Source organism: Suricata suricatta, chromosome 6 (genome assembly GCF_006229205.1).
Source record: "Suricata suricatta isolate VVHF042 chromosome 6, meerkat_22Aug2017_6uvM2_HiC, whole genome shotgun sequence".
In the NCBI taxonomy this organism is placed as follows: domain Eukaryota; kingdom Metazoa; phylum Chordata; class Mammalia; order Carnivora; family Herpestidae; genus Suricata; species Suricata suricatta.
The window spans coordinates 141,158,896-141,178,324 of NC_043705.1; the positions used below are offsets into that span (position 1 = coordinate 141,158,896).

The 19,429-nt window shown below is 40.9% G+C and overlaps 1 protein-coding gene across 1 annotated transcript in view; it reads left to right on the forward strand.

The window, feature by feature from the left end:
* SEMA5A (semaphorin 5A) overlaps positions 1-19,429 on the forward strand; it is a 364,913-nt gene that overhangs the window by 96,193 nt on the left and 249,291 nt on the right. Inside the window, exon 3 of the mRNA XM_029941086.1 lies at positions 9,045-9,144. Within this exon, the coding sequence (XP_029796946.1) occupies positions 9,045-9,144 (100 nt within the window). The remainder of the gene's footprint in view (positions 1-9,044; positions 9,145-19,429) is intronic.

Below are 19,429 nucleotides of genomic sequence, written 5' to 3' on the forward strand. Positions count from 1 at the left end.
GTGTGGTTTTGATTTGTGTTTCCCTGATGATGAGTGATGTTGAGCATCGTTTTATGTGTCTGTAGGCCATTTGGATGTCTTCTTTGGAGAAGTGTCTGTTCATATCTTCTGCCCATTTCTTCACTGGATTATTTGTTTTGTGATTTGGATTCTTAAGACATCTACCAGGCACGTTGTCTAAGATGAAGTGGTGAACTTTAGAAGCACCCAATTCCAGAGCACAGATATTTTGCAAACTTGCAGTTAGTGGATTTTTCCAATGGTGAATGTGTGAAGAAAAGGATTCGGTGTTTAAAATGTCATTGGGAAGAAAACATAGGAAGAGACTTAATGGAGCACCTGACCCCTGTTGAGCGGTTACACAACTAAACCTAGAAATGATGGGAAAAAGCAGTCTGTGCATTTGAGAAGACTGTGTTTTATGTGGCATGTTTACAAGTAAAAATGTAAATGAAAGGCGCTTTGTGTCTTCTTGGTGCATTGGATCCTTTCTGCTTTTACTGGTCTAAAAGTGTTTTACTTTTCCTAATTGGTTATTATTGAATATTTTTGTTTTATTTTTAAAAGTCACATCAATTGAACATTTTGATCATTTCCTATAGCAAGCTTTGGAGACATTTTTTTCTCTAAGGTTGTCTTAAGTATATAATTTATGTATGTATGTTTTTTCATATCTCTTACATACTTCTTTGTAAATACATATGTTATATATATGTATATATATGAATGAAAATATTGACACCTATACCTAGATATAAATATGTGGAACTATGTATGTCTGCATCTAGGTATAAATATATATGTAAATAGATACTTAATATGCATATTTATGTATCTATGTGTGTATATATGTGTGAATAAACACATGTATTTACATACACACATCCCAATATATGGGTGAATAAATTGAGATCTAAATCTAGATATAGACATTTTAGTCCCTAAAAATGTTACCATTATTCTCACTTGGATGGATATTCTACTCTTGCTGTGATGGAGAAGAAAACAGATTGGCAAAGAAATCACAGGGCTTCAGATTTTCCACTCTGCCTTCATTGGCATATAACGTTGGGCAGCCATATAACCTCTTTGCCCTTGGTTTTATCAACTATAAAGAAAAGGGTGGGGGTGGACTGCAGGATAGTTATGTTCTCCTATTTTGATTCTACGGAGTCCTAAATAGACATTATAGTGAGAGTCATTGAAGTCTATACATTCGGAGAAACAAAATTGGCTTGATATTTTTCAATTTTTCTAGAAAGTTCAGGTAAGGCAGAGAGAACTGGCACATTTGCACATTAGCTGGTATGACCAGGACCTGTCTTGGAAAGAAATGATGGAGATAAATTTCTACTGTTGGGATCCTCTTCCTCCAGATGCCTTCTTGTCTGTGGTGGACCCTGGTTTCTTTCTGCTCTTCTGCGGAAACTTCCTTCTGGCTGTGCCCTGCCCAATGGGCAACTTGGGTGGGAACTTGCCTGTCTCCAAATGAAAATCACCATCTCTCCCTTTCTGTCTAATTTTGCTCTCTTTTGGTGAGTGGTAACGACTGTTTCCGCTAATTTATTCCATGCTGATATATTACTAGGTGCTAAGGATTAATGCACTTTATATATTCCTGGGAAAATGCATTTTTAATTCGGACCTTATGGCAACACTGCCTTAGTCCTATCGTGGGTTTAAATCCCAGCTTAGCTGCTTACCACTTATGTTACATTTGGCAAGTTGTTTGACTTTTTAAACACTCAGGGTTTTTAATTTTTACATCTTTTATTTCTATAAGAAAGATTATAGCTCTGGTTTCACAGGATTGTAATCATTAAATAAAATAAGAAATTGTTAGCATGTAAAAGTATGTAATGCAGTTCCTGAAGCTAAGTAAATGCTGATAATATAGTAATAGCAAAAAAAGTGTGTTAAAAGAGATATTGGTTGTTTATATATATATCCACCCCCCCTCCCCCCAAGTATAAATGTTTGTGGATTTGTGTCTTCCCTTCCTGGTGTTTTGCTTTAGCCTGATATTCGACACACACATGACTTTGGAACTGAAATCTATTGTAATCCCTTAAAGAACTTCAGGCAGGACTCAGGTAGATGAAAGCCAGCACCAGGTGCTGTGACCTGCTGAGTGAATCAGGCTCACCTTGCTCTGAGGGGCTGTTGTTGGAAGAACATGCCTGGGAAAAGCAGGAAAAGAAAAGGAAGGAAAGTGGCAGTGGTCCGGAGCATACATCTGCCATGCTGTTCTGAGGGCTTCTTGAAAATTCCGCTCCTTTGTTTTCCAATCATGTTCTGGCTCGGATTGCATTGCTTAGAGTGTGCATGTAATGTGCTGAAGCTGAAAGTGGCATCCATGGAAGGGAGATGGATGCCACCTTGGAAGAGTAATAGGCATCTCCGATGTAGAGTGGATTCTTTCACAACGTGGGGAGCGGTCAGGCAAGGAGAACTTCTGGGATGCTCAGACAAGAGGTCCCTCTGCTCTTCCTTTCTGGCCCCGGTTCCCAGCCAGCAAGAGTGCCCGTCCGGAGGAGGGGAGGAACCAACCCTTGCATTTTAAGGACAGTGTCCTGTTCCCCCCGTGCCAGAGCTGAGTGGGTTACACTGCCATTCCAGTCTGCATCACCCTTTCCTTGTCATTTCAGAATGTTCTTTGCTTCCATAAAGTAATTCTTTTTTTAAGTGTTTATTTATTTATTTTTTGAGAGAGATAGCACCTGTGCACATAAGCAAGTGGAGGACGGACAGATAGAGGGAGAGAGAGAATACCAGGCAGGCTCTGCACCCTGGGGTCAGGCCTGAGGTGAAGTCGAGTCTGACGCTTAATAACCGACTGAGCTGCCCGTGCGTGCCTGTTCTTTGCTCCAGTAAAGCAGATGAGTGCATGGTCATTGGCATTTTCTCCTCCCTCCCTTATACCAAGACCCTTGGATCATAAAACTTAACTAGTGACAATGGGAATGTTTTTTTTTTTTTCTGTAGATCTTAACTGACATGTAACTCATGGTTGTTAATAATAACAACAACAAAAGCAATAAATGTATTATTGATTAAACTGAGTGGGTAGCAGTTTCTATTTAACAATATATAACAACGGGAATCAATTCACTTTCCAAATGAAGAGGACGGTGATTTTTTTCTTCTTGTTACTTTCCGAATATGGGGTACAGGACGCTACATGCTAAGGTTTTTCAGATGCGGGTTTCAAGTCCCCCCTAAAAAGATTCTCAATCCTGCTCACTGGACTTCTTCATTGACTGAAGTTTGGAGTGAAGAATGGACCAGGCTACCCAGAGCCACTCATGTCTGACCCGGGAGCGGTCACTGCTCAGTGTTTGTCCACTAGTCAGCATGGTCTTGGGCAGTGAGCGCCACCGGCTTCAGTCCATGGAGGAGACAGCAGTCTGGTTTCAGATTTCAGTGCTGGTCTTCAACACCAAAATCTCCCTTGATTCTTACTTCTCAGGCTCTAAAAGGTTTGCTTGGCTTACAACCATAACTTCCTTCAATATCTTCTACAGTGTGTGAATTTTTTATTTTATTTTTTTATTAAAAATTTTTTATGTTTATGCATTTTTGAGAGAGAGACAGAGCACAAGCACAAATAGGGGAGGGGCAGAGAGAGAGAGGGAGACACAGAATCTGAAGCAGGCTTCAGACTCCGAGCTGTCAGCACAGAGCCTTACACAGGGCTTGAACCCTTGAGCTTTGAGATCATGACCTGAGCTGAAGTCAGATGCTCAACCACCCAGGCTCCCCACTTTTATTTTGTTTTTAAATTTTTCTATTTTGTAGAGTTGGTGGGGGTGACTAACTTGAATTTGTAAGCTAATCTCTAGTTTATATATGCCATCATTTGGACCAAATTGATTAATAGTGACATATGTTCATGAAAGTTATTTCTTGAAACTGTAACACTGGGTTATTTTAAAAATCAAATCAGATTTTTTATTTTTTTTAGATTTTATTAGAGTATTTACAAAACAATCATATGGGTGCTTATGCAATGATAAGAGAAGGCAAATATGTGTCACTGCAACTAATTTTGCAGTAGAAAGTTATTGATAGAAGCTGTTTTTTATATTTATTTTATGTTTTTAATGTTTGTTTATTTTTGAGAGAAAGAGACAGAGTGTGAGTGGGGGAGGGCAGAGAGAGAGGGAGACACAGAATCGGAAGCAGGCTCCAGGCTCTGAGCTGTCAGCACAGAGCCTGATGTGGGGCTTGAACTCACAGATCGTGAGATCATGACCTGAGTCGAAGTTGGGCGCTTAACCAACTGAGCCACCCAGGCCCCCCTGAGAGGCTGTTTTTTAACACCCATATTTGTGTAATAAAAAGATTCACACAAATGATTACTGTCAAATATTAAGAATTATCAACAAAGTATTCCATTTGAAGTTACAGGTTTTGTGTTACTACTTGACCTCCAAACAGTTGTCACATTGGCTGCCATATTTAAGCTCTCTTTCATCCTGTGTTCTTTTCAGCAAAATCAGTAGAGAGACCTAGGAGGAAAAAGGTAAGGTCCACTATTTGGGAGAAGTGAGTGTGTAGTAATGTTAATGTTAGTAACGACTGTATCTCTCAACCTACCACGTGCTCTGTGCTGACCCTGGCTCACGTTCCTTGTTCTGATCTTTCTTTGGCAACTGCCCAGCTTGTTGGCCTCCACTTGCCCCTTGTTCAGACTTTGTCCTCACCTGCTGTACCTGCCACTGTGCTCTCCTAGCCTTCTGTGTCTGTAGCTGTTCATTTTCTGATTCTTTAGAAAGCAGCCCTGATGATTTCTCAGTGCTGCTATTGGATTCTGCTATTGTGCTGGCAAATTCTACTGATAGAGCTTCTATGTTAAACTTGTGCATCCCTCCTTGTGTTTCTGGAATAAACTCTGTCCCATGTGAAGCAGTGTGTGTGTGTGTGTGTGTGTGTGTGTGTGTGTGTGTGTGTGGTGGAGGGGTGCGTGTGTGTGTGATTTGCTTATAGATGTCTTTCCTTAACCATGTTTTCAGCCATACTTTTAAATGGGGGTGGCCCATGATTCTCCATCATGTCTTTGTGCAGCCTTGCTAGCAAGATCATCAGGATCCTATTCACCTCGGAACTATGTTAGGAAGCTGTACCTCTTTGTCTAATCTCTGAAATAAGTTTCATAAAGTTGACCTTCCATGTTCCTTAAGGGGTTGTTGAAACTTACCTGTGAAACTAAGCCAACTGCCTCTTCTGACAAATTTTACCCAAGAGTTTACTACACATTGTGTCGAGATGTTTGACACTATCATAACAGAAGAATATAATGAACATTTTAAAATGTTTTTTATTATTTTTTTAATTTGAGAGAGAGAGAGAGAGAGAGCGTGAGCGAGCAATCAGGGGAGAGGGACGGAAAAGGGAGAAAGACAGAAAAACCCAAGTAGGCCCCACACTCAGTGGGGCTCGATCACACCACCCTGGGATCATGACCTGACCCAAAATTAAGATTCAGATGCTCAACATACTGAGCCACCCAGGTGACCCTTAAAAGATTTTTCAAAGTGAGAGACTATGCATGCACTTACAGATAAAGGGAAGGGGGCTGGTAACACAGGAGATATCAGAGGAGAAAAGAGTTGATTTACTGAAGGGACCAAAGAGGAAAGAAGAGGTGGCATGAGCAGAGGAGCAGCGGCTGGTCTTGGCACAGAGGAGACAGCACCAGCCTCTGATCTTACAGGGAAGTGGCAAGGAGAGGCGTCTGGGACAGGCACATTCTCGGTTAGGGATGGGTCAGTGCATTAGCTTCCACCCCAGGGCTTCATGGTGTGGTTTCAGATACAGGTCACGTGATATGTGAAGTTGAGAGAGCCAGACCTGGAGGAATGCCCCGGTGAATATTGAAAAAGAAGAAGATGTGCAGATGATCCAACTTTTATCTAATGTTAACCATAAAAAATGTACAGTTTTAGTGGGGAAGCTCTTTGGAAATTTAAATACAGAAAAGGGAGCAAGACTGATGGAACTGTATGTTGTTAGCTGGTTTTTCTGTATCTACAGGCCTCTTTTTATTATAGGGGGCATTTCAGGAAGTCGTGTGACCCTTCCTGTTGCTCAGCACAAGAACCAAAACCTGAAGTATGTTTCTTCACTCTTTCTTCACTTTGGTCCCTGTTGGTCACATGCTTCCTGTTCGTCTAACTTTAAAGAAAGATGGCTGCACAGGAGGGGAGCTCATGGATTTTCTTCTGACGTCTTTTCTCAGTCCTCTCTTCCTGTATGTGGCTCACATTTCCACTCCTCTATCAGAAAGGTCAGCCCATGGCCCTCCGTCCTTGACTCATGCGACCTACTCATTCTCACCACCTTGAATACAACATGTGTGCTCAGCTCTGGCTGCTGTGAGCTTTGGGCAGCAGAGCCTGGGACGGGCACTCAGGAGCCTGGAACACCAGTCCTGCCAGGGCCTCTGGTCCTCACTCCCCTCTCTGATGAAGCTCTTGTACTAAAACAGCTCTACTTGCACTTCTGGGTCCAGGCCATGCTCAGCCATGGCTCTGGGCATTCTTCATAGAGGACATTCTCCATAGTTCACCCGAACTGATCATCTTTCTTCAAGACCAGCCTTACCCCTGATGCCTGTATCCCACTCAACATTGTTTTCTGCTTCCTTCTGTCTTGGAACGATTTTGTCATCTTCAATTCGTTGCCTTGTTCTCCTCTCTGGTTAGGTATCAAGCCCCGGAGACGCCCCCACCACTTCTGCCTCCTGCACTTTGATAACCACCATTGAACAGTGATGACTTAAAGTGCATGGTGGTACTTTTAAAATCTAACATTCCTGCCCCCACTCTCTACTCTTTCCTGCCCACCAGTGGCCCATTCACATTCCTAGGATGCCTGCTTTGATGTACCAAGTACTTGCCTGGGAATTTTCAAAGCCTCTCTGTCACAGATGAAGCCCTGTCCAAGCTTGTTGACCTGTGAGCAAATATTCTTACAGCTATATTTAAATGCGTCTGTCAGTTATCCATCCCAATAGTTTCTTGAATTACCGTTGCTTTTTTTCCCCTCTCTTCTTTTTTCCCTCTTTTGCTTCATTTTTAATTCTCCTTGAATTCAGTTCCTGATTTCTTGCTCATTCATTCCACACATTCAGGGGCCTGGGTCCTGTGCCACAGACACCCAGGTGAGCTTTGAAGACAAAAGAGCCTTCGACTCTGTCTCCCAGAAACAGAGAACTGAAGGACAGGAAGGTGGGCAGCACCCATTATGGCCCTGGGAGCACCATGGCATCCTAGAATATGTCTTTTCTATAATACATCTGCACTGTCTGGTCTTTCTTTTCTTTCTTTCTTTTTTTTTATAGTTTATTGTCAAATTGGTTTCCATATAACAGGCAATGCTCTTCCCCACAAGTGACCCCCCTCCATGACCATCACCCCCTTCTTTTTACCAAGGATCTCAGTCTTCACTCCTTTCTATGCATGAGTACTTCCTGTAACATTACAGGAAGTAATGTCCTCGTATTCATAGATACTGTGCTTCAAGAAGATACTAATGCAAGTTTCCCAACTGAATTGCGAGTTCCTGGAACAGACTATTTATTAACAAGTTTTTATAGCTCCAGGGCCTTGTACGTACTTTGCTCTAATTGTTTTTTTAATGACTTGGCTGTAAAATGAATACATTTATATAAACTTCTAAAAAGGATCAAGAGGGGTGCCTGGGTGGCTCAGTCAGTTAAGCCTCCGGCTTCAGCTCAGGTCAGATCTCGCGTTCGTGGGTTCGAGCCCCGCGTTGGGTTCTGTGCTGACAGCTAGCTCAGAGCCTGGAGCCTGCTTCCGGTTCTGTGTCTCCTTCTCTCTCTGCCCCTCCCCCTCTCATGCTCTGTCTCTCTCTGTATCAAAAATAAATAAAAACATAAAAAAAAGGATCAAGATACACATTAAAATTTCAAAACCCAAAGATAGGTCTCTCTAGAACTCAACCCTGGTTTCCTTTATGCAGAACAGACCATTTTGTTCATGACCATCAATAGTAGAGAAATGCTGTATTTATTAGGCGGAGCCATTTCTTGAAAATAATCCATCCTGATCACATCAACAAAGGCCTGTGTACAGGACATGTTATGGGATGTAAGCATATTTCCACATTAGATCTGTTTTGTAACTTTGTTGATGTGACATCTGTCATGTGCCTACTTAGTGTGATATCACTCAGATCATAAATCCAAGAAAAATGACAAATAACATGGCTAATTGTCAGGAATAATGATGAGGTGAGGCACAACTGGAACTCATGGATTTTTTTTTTTTTTTGGTGTTCAGAAATGTGCTCATGAAAGTTGCAAAAATGGTTTGTGAAGCAGCATTCTGTCTCTCTTCAGAGCTGTCATGTAGTAATAATCAGATTCTAGGCTGGCGGTCATGTCATCGGAGTTAACAGTTTTGTGGAAAACCTGTCTCTAAAAAGTGGCTATTTCCTGATTTCCCTCAGGGACAAAAACATTCCAATGAGAGCTAGAAGTAACTGGATTTCTCACCTAGGAAACACTGAATGTGTTTAACATGCCTGGTCGTGGGACCAGGATGGAAACCAAAGTACAGGGACATGAGGTGTCCACTTGAAGGAAGGGAAATGGGGCTCCTGGGTTTGTCCTGGGTCCCAAGGAGGGCCTTGTGATTTTCTCAAGTCTTCAGTTCTTGCCAGGGGGGACACCAGGAGGGGGTGTAGTTTGCATTCAGTATTCCTTCGATGAAGATGTGGATGCTATGTGATTTTCTGCCCAGGCCAGAACCCAAAGGGAAATGCACATCTAGCTTGTAAATCACACCCAAGCACCCATGCTTGCTTTACTGGGTGGCTGCCCTCTGTGTTTTACACATTCTCAGTGTGGACTCTGTGAGATTCTGGTGGAAACCTCTAGTCTCCCCTGAAAAGTCATGTCAGGGAACCACCAAACCTTTCTGCAATGTGATGTTTGCTACCTGATGTGCACTTTTTGCGGTTCCTGGAGGAAAGATCATTCATTTTTATCTTTTTATGTATTTATTTTTTCTATTTAGAAATTGGCCCCTGGTTGCGGGAGTTCAGAGCGAAGAACGCTGTGGATTTCTCGCAGTTAACAATTGACCCAGGACAGAAAGAACTTGTGGTAGGAGCAAGGTGAGAGATCTTCTGTTTTGTCACTGCAGATCATTCTGGATTTCGTTTTCCATCTGTGCCGTTACACGTGAGCTTCTCTGCTATAGAAAGAAGTAACGCTTCTTCCAAGAAGGAAATATGGCATAAGGTGCCTTTGAGTGTCTACTAATAATAAAATGATGACTGCTTTGCATAGCAAGTGTTTATTAGGTGCTCAACTGTTCTAACATGAATTCATCCATTTACTTCCCATGAAAGCTGAGAGATAGGTATTGTCACCATCCTTGTGTTAGAGATGAGGGGACTGAGTCGGGTCATATTAGGAAAACTGGACTCAGATTTCAGACAGGCATTTTGATTCCAGAAACCTCATCATAACTTGTCAGTACATTCTTTGGTAAAATTCTTGAGTCGAGATGTTCATGTCCATTCCAATGTGACTTTGACTAGACCATTTACTAGTCAATTGGGAATTCAAGGAAACTGTTACATTTCCTCTCTTCAGGTGCACATGCTTCTGTATCCAGGTCAGTACTTGACATTGCAGTTTGACGACGAGGCTGTAGAAGATGGTCAGAACAGACCCTGACTTGTTTCCCTCATATTTACCATTACTTCCTTAGAGAACAGGCACAATCCTTCCATTCAAATATTCATCCTGCCAATGTATTTTGAGGATAATTTATAAAACATACCACATCCCATCTCTTAGGAAAATTACTAACTTTGAAGAAAGAGGCCATTTGTAGATTTGGACTCTTCTAGAACTCAAGGAAAGCACTTTGGGCACTGGAGTGATGTATCAAATTTACTAGATTATAAAACACATCTTTCATAGCAAGAGTGGATGTGCAGTTTCCATATATACCTAAGTGAAGCTAAATCTGGTTTATACTCTAGATCAACACAGAACCATTTCTAGAACTGTTCCTTTTGCTCTCAGATCTCAAGGAAACCTTGTGTACCACCCAACACTCAAAGACATTGAGATGTCAGAACATAGCTTTAAATGAGGAGGTAGAGGTTGGCTTAGTTCCTAGCACTGAACATGTCACCTGCAAGTCTTTTGATTTTTCTGAGTAGACAATGAGTACGGATGGGTTGGGCTTACTTGTGTACTTTTACTCACTTCAGCTCCCTGGGGATTTCAGAGGCTGACTTCCATCAGATTTGATCACTGGGAGCCTGAATTTTATGTTGCAAGGGATTTTATTTTACCTATTTATTTATTTTTAATTTATTTTTTAAATTTACATTCAAGTTAGCATATAGTGCAACAATGATTTCAGGAGTAGATTCCTTAATGCCCCTCACCCATTGAGCCCACCCCCCCTCCCATACCCCCTCCAGCAACCCTCTGTTTGTTCTCCATATTTAAGAGTCTCTTATGTTTTGTCCCCCTCCCTGTTTTTATATTATTTTTGCTTCCCTTCCCTTTTGTTCATCTGTTTTGTATCTTAAATTCCTCATATGGGTGAAGTTGTATATTTGTCTTTCTCTGATTGGCTAATTTCACTCAGCATAATGCTCTCTAGTTCTATCCACGTAGTTGCAAATGGCAAGATCTCATTCTTTTGATTGCTAAGTAATATTCCTGTGTGTGTGTGTGTGTGTGTGTGTGTGTGTGTGTGTGTGTGTGTATATAAGTATATACCACATCTTCTTTATCCACTCACTCATTGATGGACATTTGGGCTCTCTCCATACTTTGGCCATTGTTGACAGTGCCACTGAAAACATTGGGGTACAGGTGCCCCTTCGAAACAGCACCCCTCTATCCCTTGGTAAATACCTAGTAGTGTTTCAACGGTTTTTAATTGGTCCTCTGGCCTCAAGATTTTGTCCTCCTTCTTCATACCATGCCTAACATCATCTTTTTAACATGCCCCCCCCTTGGGTATCTCCCATTGGGCAAATGCTGGCACCTTGGGTGTTGCCCAACACACCCTTTGCCTTGTGTTCCCACATCCCTCATGAACTAGCTCTTTTTCTATCTCTCATAGGCCAGGCAGGTGATGGAATTATTTATATTGCCCACAACTGTAAAATGTTCTTTGCTTTGCCTCTGGGATTTGGTGACAAACTTCTTTACATTTCTGGAACATTAGCTACCCATGCACTCAACTTGTCTATTTGGTGAACCCAGACTCGTAGTGGGGAGATCTGGCTCCAGGGTCCTTCCGTGGGCCTGAGCTCCTCCAGCCCTGCTCTGCTTTGTTCTCTTAGCACATTTGCCATCCACCTTCATTTCTATGCTTTCTGCATGATTTTTTTTTTTTTGTCAGGTGCCACCCACACCCCCTGAGAACGACCAAATAGGGACCCTCTGCATCTGGGAGGACCCTCAGGGGAAGATGGGTTGAGTTTGTAGCAGATTTGTTTCCAATACCCACATTCGGGCAAGGACACAAAAGAGTGGTAAAACTAACCCTTAGGAAAAATGAGCCTTCACTCTTAGCCGAAGGGGAAGGCCATGCCTGCTGGGGCGGAAGGTACAAATGTGGCCTCAGTGAGTATAGCTGGGTCTTGAATCCCCTATTCAACTTTGAAGAATTTTGGAAAAGGTTTTCCCGTGAGCCTGACTGGAAGAGTCTCCTTTGTTTCAGGAAGCCCGTGGAGCCACATGAATAGGACAGCGTGGCATATAGGCACATGCACTGCAGGTGCTTGGCTTTTGGCAAATGACATAGATTCTCCTCATGGATGTGAGAAGCCACTGAGCAAATTGGCAGAGATAGCTCATGGTGGGAGCTGCCTCCAACCTGGTAGGAGGCAGCACCTTGGTATTGTTTACAGGGATGCCTGTCCCCGGAGGTCTCCATCCCAGTGTCCCTCAGAGTCTGCTCCATCTCCTGTCACCGCATCCCAGCCCAGCCATGCCAGGAGGGATCAGACTAGCCACAGGGTCAACCTGGCACATGCTACTGCGTGGTCACCCGGTGCAAAAGGACCAGTTGACTTAGCACATAAAAGTCCAGGAGGACACTTAAATTCGAATTTCAGATAAGCTACCCCAGGATCACGGGCTGTCTTTTCTGTTCTTGAATAGTACATTCTAGACATAGAATGGACATCCTAGACATTCGATAAACAAGTAAATAAAGAAAGGAGGTAGAATGGACTTGCCCAGCTGAGCCCATCTTGAGCCAGCTTTAGAATCTAATTTTCTCATCTTTAAAATCGATATAATTAATTCTAACCCTGTCAGCTGTTGTGAGGATTAGATAAGATAATCCATGAAAAGTGACTGTCACAGTACCAGGCACGCAGTGAGCATGCAGTAAGAGGGCGGCTGCATGGATATCTCTGGGTTTTGGCAAACGTGTGCATGTGCGCTTCGGGCGGACATCCCTGAGCGAGGAGAATAGGAATTTTTCTAGGAAACTGGGTGAGATTAGTCTCAGAAAGTTTGAGAGGGAGTGTGAGCCCGCTAGAACATTTTAAAAATAACCCAGCCCTCAGCTTCCTGCTTGGAAGGGCTTGACCTAGCAAAAGAAGTTTAGATAGCAGGTGCATACTTAGGCCATTTGTAATGGTTTAAATATAAACAGTGGAAAAATAGGATGATAAGCTTTCTGTTTTCTTAGAGTTAGCACTCAGCATCGTAATGCCATTTACTGGCTGGTTTCACTTGATGTCAGTGATACTTTATGTTCCTGAAATTGAATTCAGTTCAAGGTTTTTTGTTGCTCATCACAAGAAGAAGTTCATTGTGCTGCGAAGGGAAAATCTCTCTTTAAGCGATTTGTGGTTATGTGGTGCCAGAAGGTACTTGCATCTCGAATTTGCGGAACTTCTGGAAAGATCCCTAAATTTATTATTTCCAGGATGCGCATTATCTTTTATATTGTTTTGAAAGCATTGGCATTCATATTTTGTTTTACCCAAGGCTCTTTAAAAATTAAAATAATATTTGTGTTTTCAAGGATGAGGCCAAGGAATTTGCATTTTAGAAGATACATAAAATGCAGTTAAAGCATATGGAAAAAAACACAATTTCAGAAATAATCACAGTTACCCTTTTGATTATTTCCCCACATTTTTTGATTTCTGTTTGTTTCTATGATTGGGGTAATATTTTATGAATAATTTATATACATCTTTGTCCAAAAACCTAGTAGAAGCTGTTCTCATGGTATTTTGTATCTAAGAGGAAAAATTCCACAGTGAAGAAATGTCATAATATAGAGATTTTGTATAGATAACTATAAAAGTATTGGTATTAATAATAGTTCAGAAAGTCGACATAAGTGTAAGTTTTGTTACAGATAGGCTTGTAAAACTAGATGAAAGAGGATGATTATATTTTTATTCTCCACATGAATCTGTCATTAGTGTTTCAGGTTCATTGGAAGGATGACCAGTCATTCTGTGCTGAATTCAAATGTTTCAAATGGCAGCTACCTTGGTTTCCATACAACACATTGATTATAAACAAATAATAATCAGGGCATTTGCAAATTAGCCATATTCTTATAAAGCATAAAGCCATAGAGTAGTAATGAAAAGAGTTTCTCATCAAAGAGTATGTGAGTTTCCTTCCATTCTTTTTGTTGGTTTCTTGGTCTCTCAGTTGATGTCTGATTATCTTACTGTTCTCTAACCAGCTTCAGTGTATTAGAAGTATATAGATTGAAAGGCAGAGTCTATAATCTATGATGTTTTAGTAAGAGCACTCATCCATAAGATTTCACATGAGCACCTTTGAGTCCAGGCAGCCTTCTGCTGGTGGTTAGGGTGGTGGGTTGAAGCCCATAGACTTAACACTTGGGTCAGGTAGCAATGAAATTTGAGGACAAATACAACAATTTGTGACCTTGAAAATTTCAAATTTTAATTCTATCGATGTTACGTTACACAATGAGAGCATAATAGAGATGTGAAGAGGCAGGGTAAATGGGAATGCACGAGCCTTCCTGCACCAGGCGTGAGTTCCAGCCCCGAGATTTTCCTCTTGCCCAGAGCCCTTTGCTTTGTCATTAGGCAGTACACCGCTTCCATAGAGGGAAGATATTTCTGTATATATGTTTCTATAACAGGTGCTATCGATTTCTAATCAGCATGTCTCTCATGGAAAACTAAACCTAAGAGCTTAGTGCTTCCAGGGCAGAGCTTGACCTTCAGTACAGTCACAAAAACTAGTTCTGAAAAATTTTAGTGTGTTATTTTCAAGCATTGTTTTGCCCCTGGTTTGAATCTGCAAAAATAAAGATAAAAAGGAAAGATTAACTTGCCTGTGTGGTGCTGGCACTGATTTTGCTTTAAGTATTCAAAGCATATGCTGCCATAATATCACACTGAATGCCTGGGCAGACTTCTATTTAATTAGAATAAGTTCCTTCTTTCAAAATGATTTTGTCGCTGGATCTAAACAAAGGGCTGCATTTTAGATTCCCATAAAATCATGTTTTTAAAATTCAAACCAATGTAATTCACTCTTTTTTTTTTGGTGGTGATTTTAATTGCTATTTTTATCTTAAAATTTTACCTTAGAATTAATCTGTTGGAAGCAGTATATGGTTAAAAGAAAAAAATGGAGATTTTTTTTTATGAGATCAGCAATTCTGGTTCCAGTAGGCACAACTTCTATTTTCCAAAGGATACATTGTAGTCAAGAGTACACGATTAAAGGTAATGCCTGCTGAGTGGAATGAAGTCAGCAATTAGGAGTGAATCCAGAAAGCGGTAGACCCCCATAGTGCAAAGAAACCCAGGGTAGCGATGATGTTTACATTGTATTTATATTAATTATGATTTAGGAAAAACAGCTGGTGATGAAAAAGAAAGATGGTGCTTTTCATTCCTGCTCATCACCTGGAACGTTTTTTCAGCCGCTAGTTTATTGTTTAAACATGTTCTCTTCTCTATCATTTTTTTTTCGGTGTTGGCACCGGATTTATAGCTGTGCAATCCTCTTAGGATTCTCTTTGCTTAACTTCCTCCTTCTCATACCTATTAATCTCCTTACTTCCAATAGACCCATTTGGTTAATTAGCCCGATCTGTGTTAGAAAGCCCTGCTCCTTTTCTGCTGGCTTTGCTACCTTTTGTCCAGTATTTGCCCGACATCAGTGCACCTAAGTATCCCCGAGGGGGTTCATTCAAAGCGAAGCCCCTTGGTCCCCTGTTCCTGGCTCTGCTGATTCAGTGGGCTGGAAAGGGTCCAGGAGTGCAAGCTTTTCAGAAACAGGTGGTCCACAGAAACTCTTGGGGGAAAGACTTCTGCACATTGTGCTCCTTTCGCTGTTGTAAAACACAGAATAATCTCTGTACTTTTCTTCCCTGCTGGAACTGGTGAGCAGGTAAGTCTAGCAGCAGAGTTATTTATATAGTTATAAAGTCCATTTTTTCCCAAAATGCATGAATGAGCAAACAAAGCAGTGTAATAAAAATTAATCAGCCTCTTCACTTTCGTGTGTGTGTGCATTACAGTGTTTGAGTGTTGATAGCTTTGCTCCCAGCCAGTTCCACGTAGGGTCCGTCAGTTTATTAGTTCGCTTAGTTACTCTTTCATGACTCTTCATTCATCAAATATTTAGTGAACCTGCTTTGTGCCAGGAAGTATCGAAGACATTGGGGGAAACAAAGACCAAATGTAGTCTCCACCTGATGAAGACTTCATAGCCTGGCACAAACCTCCTGCCAGGTTGGCAAGTTGAGGTTTCATAGTTAGTCTCCTCTTTTCTTGAGTAGAGTTTTCTTGGAACACAGCCACACCCATTCAGTTGCGTATTTCCTAGGCTGCTTTTGAACTTTACCCACAGAGATGAGTAGTTGCAGCTGAGACTATCCATGAAGGCAAAGCACTTGCTATCTGGCCCTTAAGCCAAAAGTTGGCTGACTCTTGACCTAGTGGCTATGGGGGGAACAAAGCAATTAATCTCTCCCAAGGAAACCTGGGTAAAAGGCCCTAGAAACCCCAAGAAAAAAGAAATGTGATGGGTTTGGGGGCTGAAGAGAGTATACAGAGAGGGTGCTTTTTCCAGTGTCGCTTGGAGATGCATTAGGAATCTGGTAGATGGAAGAGTCTAGAAAGACCATACCTCAGGGAAAGTCTAAGAGCCCAATGAGGCTAAGAGCCACCAATTGGTGATCAGTTGGCTGGGAGGGGGAGTTACTGCAGGTGAAACAGGAGTTTTAGGTGGAGTCACACTGTGGAAATGCGTGGGCTTAATCTTCCAGACCAGTGATTTCAATTCTGTTAGTCATGAGAGTCGCCTAAGAGGGCTTGTGAGAACGCAGATGCCCAGACCTCTCCAGCTCATTGGAATTAGACTTTCTGGAAGTAATGTTAGAATCTTTGGTTTAATCAAGTTTCTGATGACCTCCTGGCCTGGGAAATTTGAGGACTTCTGCTAAAGGCATTAGAAACTTAGGAGATTTCTCAGTCAACCTATTGATATACTCAGATTTGCACTGGAGAAGATATTTCTACCATATTGTGTGCAGAGTCTGCTAGAATTTGGAGGCTGTGGATCACGTGACAGTACAAAGAACTTACACATAGGCAGTGATGGTGGAAATGGGGAAGAGAGATTTGAGATATATTTCAGAGCTGGGTTTTACTGTGATTGATGGCGACTCCAAATGGAATGGCAGAGGGCAAGGGTCAAAGGTGAGATTTGAAGCAAGATTTGGGAGTGTGGCTTGCTGTGATAGCCGTAGCTAGCCGTGAGCATGTGGGGAACAAGCTGCAATTCTTTGATTTTTTTTGAAGATACATGAAAACAAAAACAAAACCGAAACAAAACAGTTCAGCTTTCCCTAACTCTGAAGATAACCCAGAAAAAGAATGGTATATAGAGATCACTTGAGTAGTGAACATTCCTAAGAAGGCAGAGGTTACAGGAATCCTAAGGTAATTCACTTGGTATTTCTTCAAATGAAATATGATCTCTATTAACGGAAAACTAGGAGGGAACAAATCAAATACCCAGTGGGCCCACAAAAGCAGAAGCTGTGAGTTAAATTTGGAGCAATAAGTCATCATCTGTAATCCTCAAAGCACTGAGGAATTTGCAAGTAATATTTAGAGCATAATAAAATTTAAATTATTGGTGTGATTATTAACAATATTGATTAATAACTATGGCCCTAAATGTGCTTATGGGAAAAGGTTTTTCTGATTTTCTATCTCTGCAATTTGCTAACAGCATTGGTCTTAATTATTGCATGCCACTCAGAATCCATCTTTGTTATTTTATCTTACTTGCTAATAAAAAGAAGTTCTCCATCTATTTCTGTGCCTTTTAATCTTGGTGTTAAAACATACAGGAGTGCTATTAAAGTGATTTATTCTTGGTTTTGATGTATTCTTTTGAACATTTTTAATAACCAAGACTTTTAAAGGGTTTGAAATAACCTTTTGGGAATAAGGAATGGAATAACCCAATGCAATTTTGGGGAAGAATGTACTGGACACATATGATAATGACAATAATAATAAAATCTATATTATCTTAAAAATTTCATAGCCTAAATTACATGTATTTATTATTTTATAGGAGGGTAGCAAAATTTTGACTGAGGAGGTAGCTCATAGCATGACTGTATTTTTCAAAAACTGTGATCTAAATGTGATCCAACTAAATACATAGTTGTTACATATTTGCAATAGCTTGGTAATTTAAAAAATTAATTAAATGCCCCAAAACTTGTGGATAAAGCATATGAAAGAGATATGTTTGGAATGGTTATAACCACAGAAAAAATAAAGCCTCCTGGAATCTGTTTGGAGTCAACCAGCATGATACTCTCTAGAAAAACAATTACAGGTAGGCTGGTGAGCTCTCTGAGTTGGTTCCAGGAGGAAATTAAATCTTCAGCTGCTTTCAGGTCACTGCTCTGATTGATACTTTAAGTATTGACATTTAGATAATTAAAATAATTTATGTAAAAACATCTTGTACTTTAAAGGATATAGGTGTGAGTTTTCCTTAGCTTCCAAATCAGAAACTTCTATTTAAATATTCAGATCTCTCAGTGCCATGGACAGTGTTGGTGTGCTGGAGGGTGTGGCCATTTCCAGCTCTGCAAAGTCATGGACGGATGACAGTTAGGGGGGAGTCCTGCAGCAAAGTGAAATCAGGGAGGATGAAGCTGACCCAGGTCCAGGTGAGAATGGTCATTCAGATGACGTCAGCTCTCAGATTTTACTCAGATGGTGATCATTTCCCTGCCACACATGCTTCATCTTCAGATGGTTTCATGATCGACCATGGTCTGAACTTTTATCAGACAGAAAGGGAAGTCACTGTCACCATCATTCAAAACACATTTGATAGATTAATGTGCTGTCTGTCTCCATTTTGTTTTCGTGCAAAGTGCATATCTATCTGTCTTAATTATTTGGTCTTCTACCGCTCACTTATGAGCAAGCCTCTAACCTACATGTTCAATAAGAACGTGGAGTTTTCTTCTTTGATTTTATAGCTATATTCATCAGACACCAATTGAGTTATTCTAAGAGAATGTCATTTTAAAACACCTGTGTCTTTCATAATTAATGGAGGTCAGAGTTAAGTTTTATAGTGTCTCTAGATAAAATGAGTCGTTTAGTTAATATGCTCATGATGGCTCAACCTTTTCTTTAATGTTGGCTGAATTTTATTACTTTACATGAAGACACAAATGAACTTTGCCGATTAAGGCCCACATGGCTCCCTCAGAGGATATATTGTTGTGCTTAGTGATTTGTTGCTAATAGGCCACTGGGGGATATGATAGGATGCAGGAATGAGTTATGCAATCCTACAATCAATAAGAAATAAACTCCAGTGAGGAGGGAGAAAACGCAATCACATGTCTAGTGGGGGAACTGTCAATTGTGTCTGCCAAATTTAATGGCTTTGTGGTTTGAATTATTCAGTCTGTTGGATCTACATATCCCTCATACATTATTACTCCTAAAAGTAATACAGTTATTACACTCGAATGTGCCATGTCAAATTTTATTCCAAGACATTTAAAAAAAAAGGTGATCATACAGAGGGAAGAAAAACTCATACTTTTATTTACAATCATCATAAAACTGAACCTTTACAGAGTGGTAAAGTCTTGCTTTGTCCTTTTGGAATGAGAGGGGGGAAATTAAAGTACCGAGTAGTTCCCCTAAGCTGTAGGACCAATACATTCTAAAAATTCTAATCCCTTAACCTGTTGCACCACTGCCTTTGTCCCTGAAAGATGGCGCTATTCCTTATTACTACCTATTTATGTCCTCCGGGGTGTTGTGATGATGAATGAGGCCACTTAAGTGCTTTGGGGGGCTCAGAGCTTTGCCCTCCTGAGAAACTGACCCGATATGA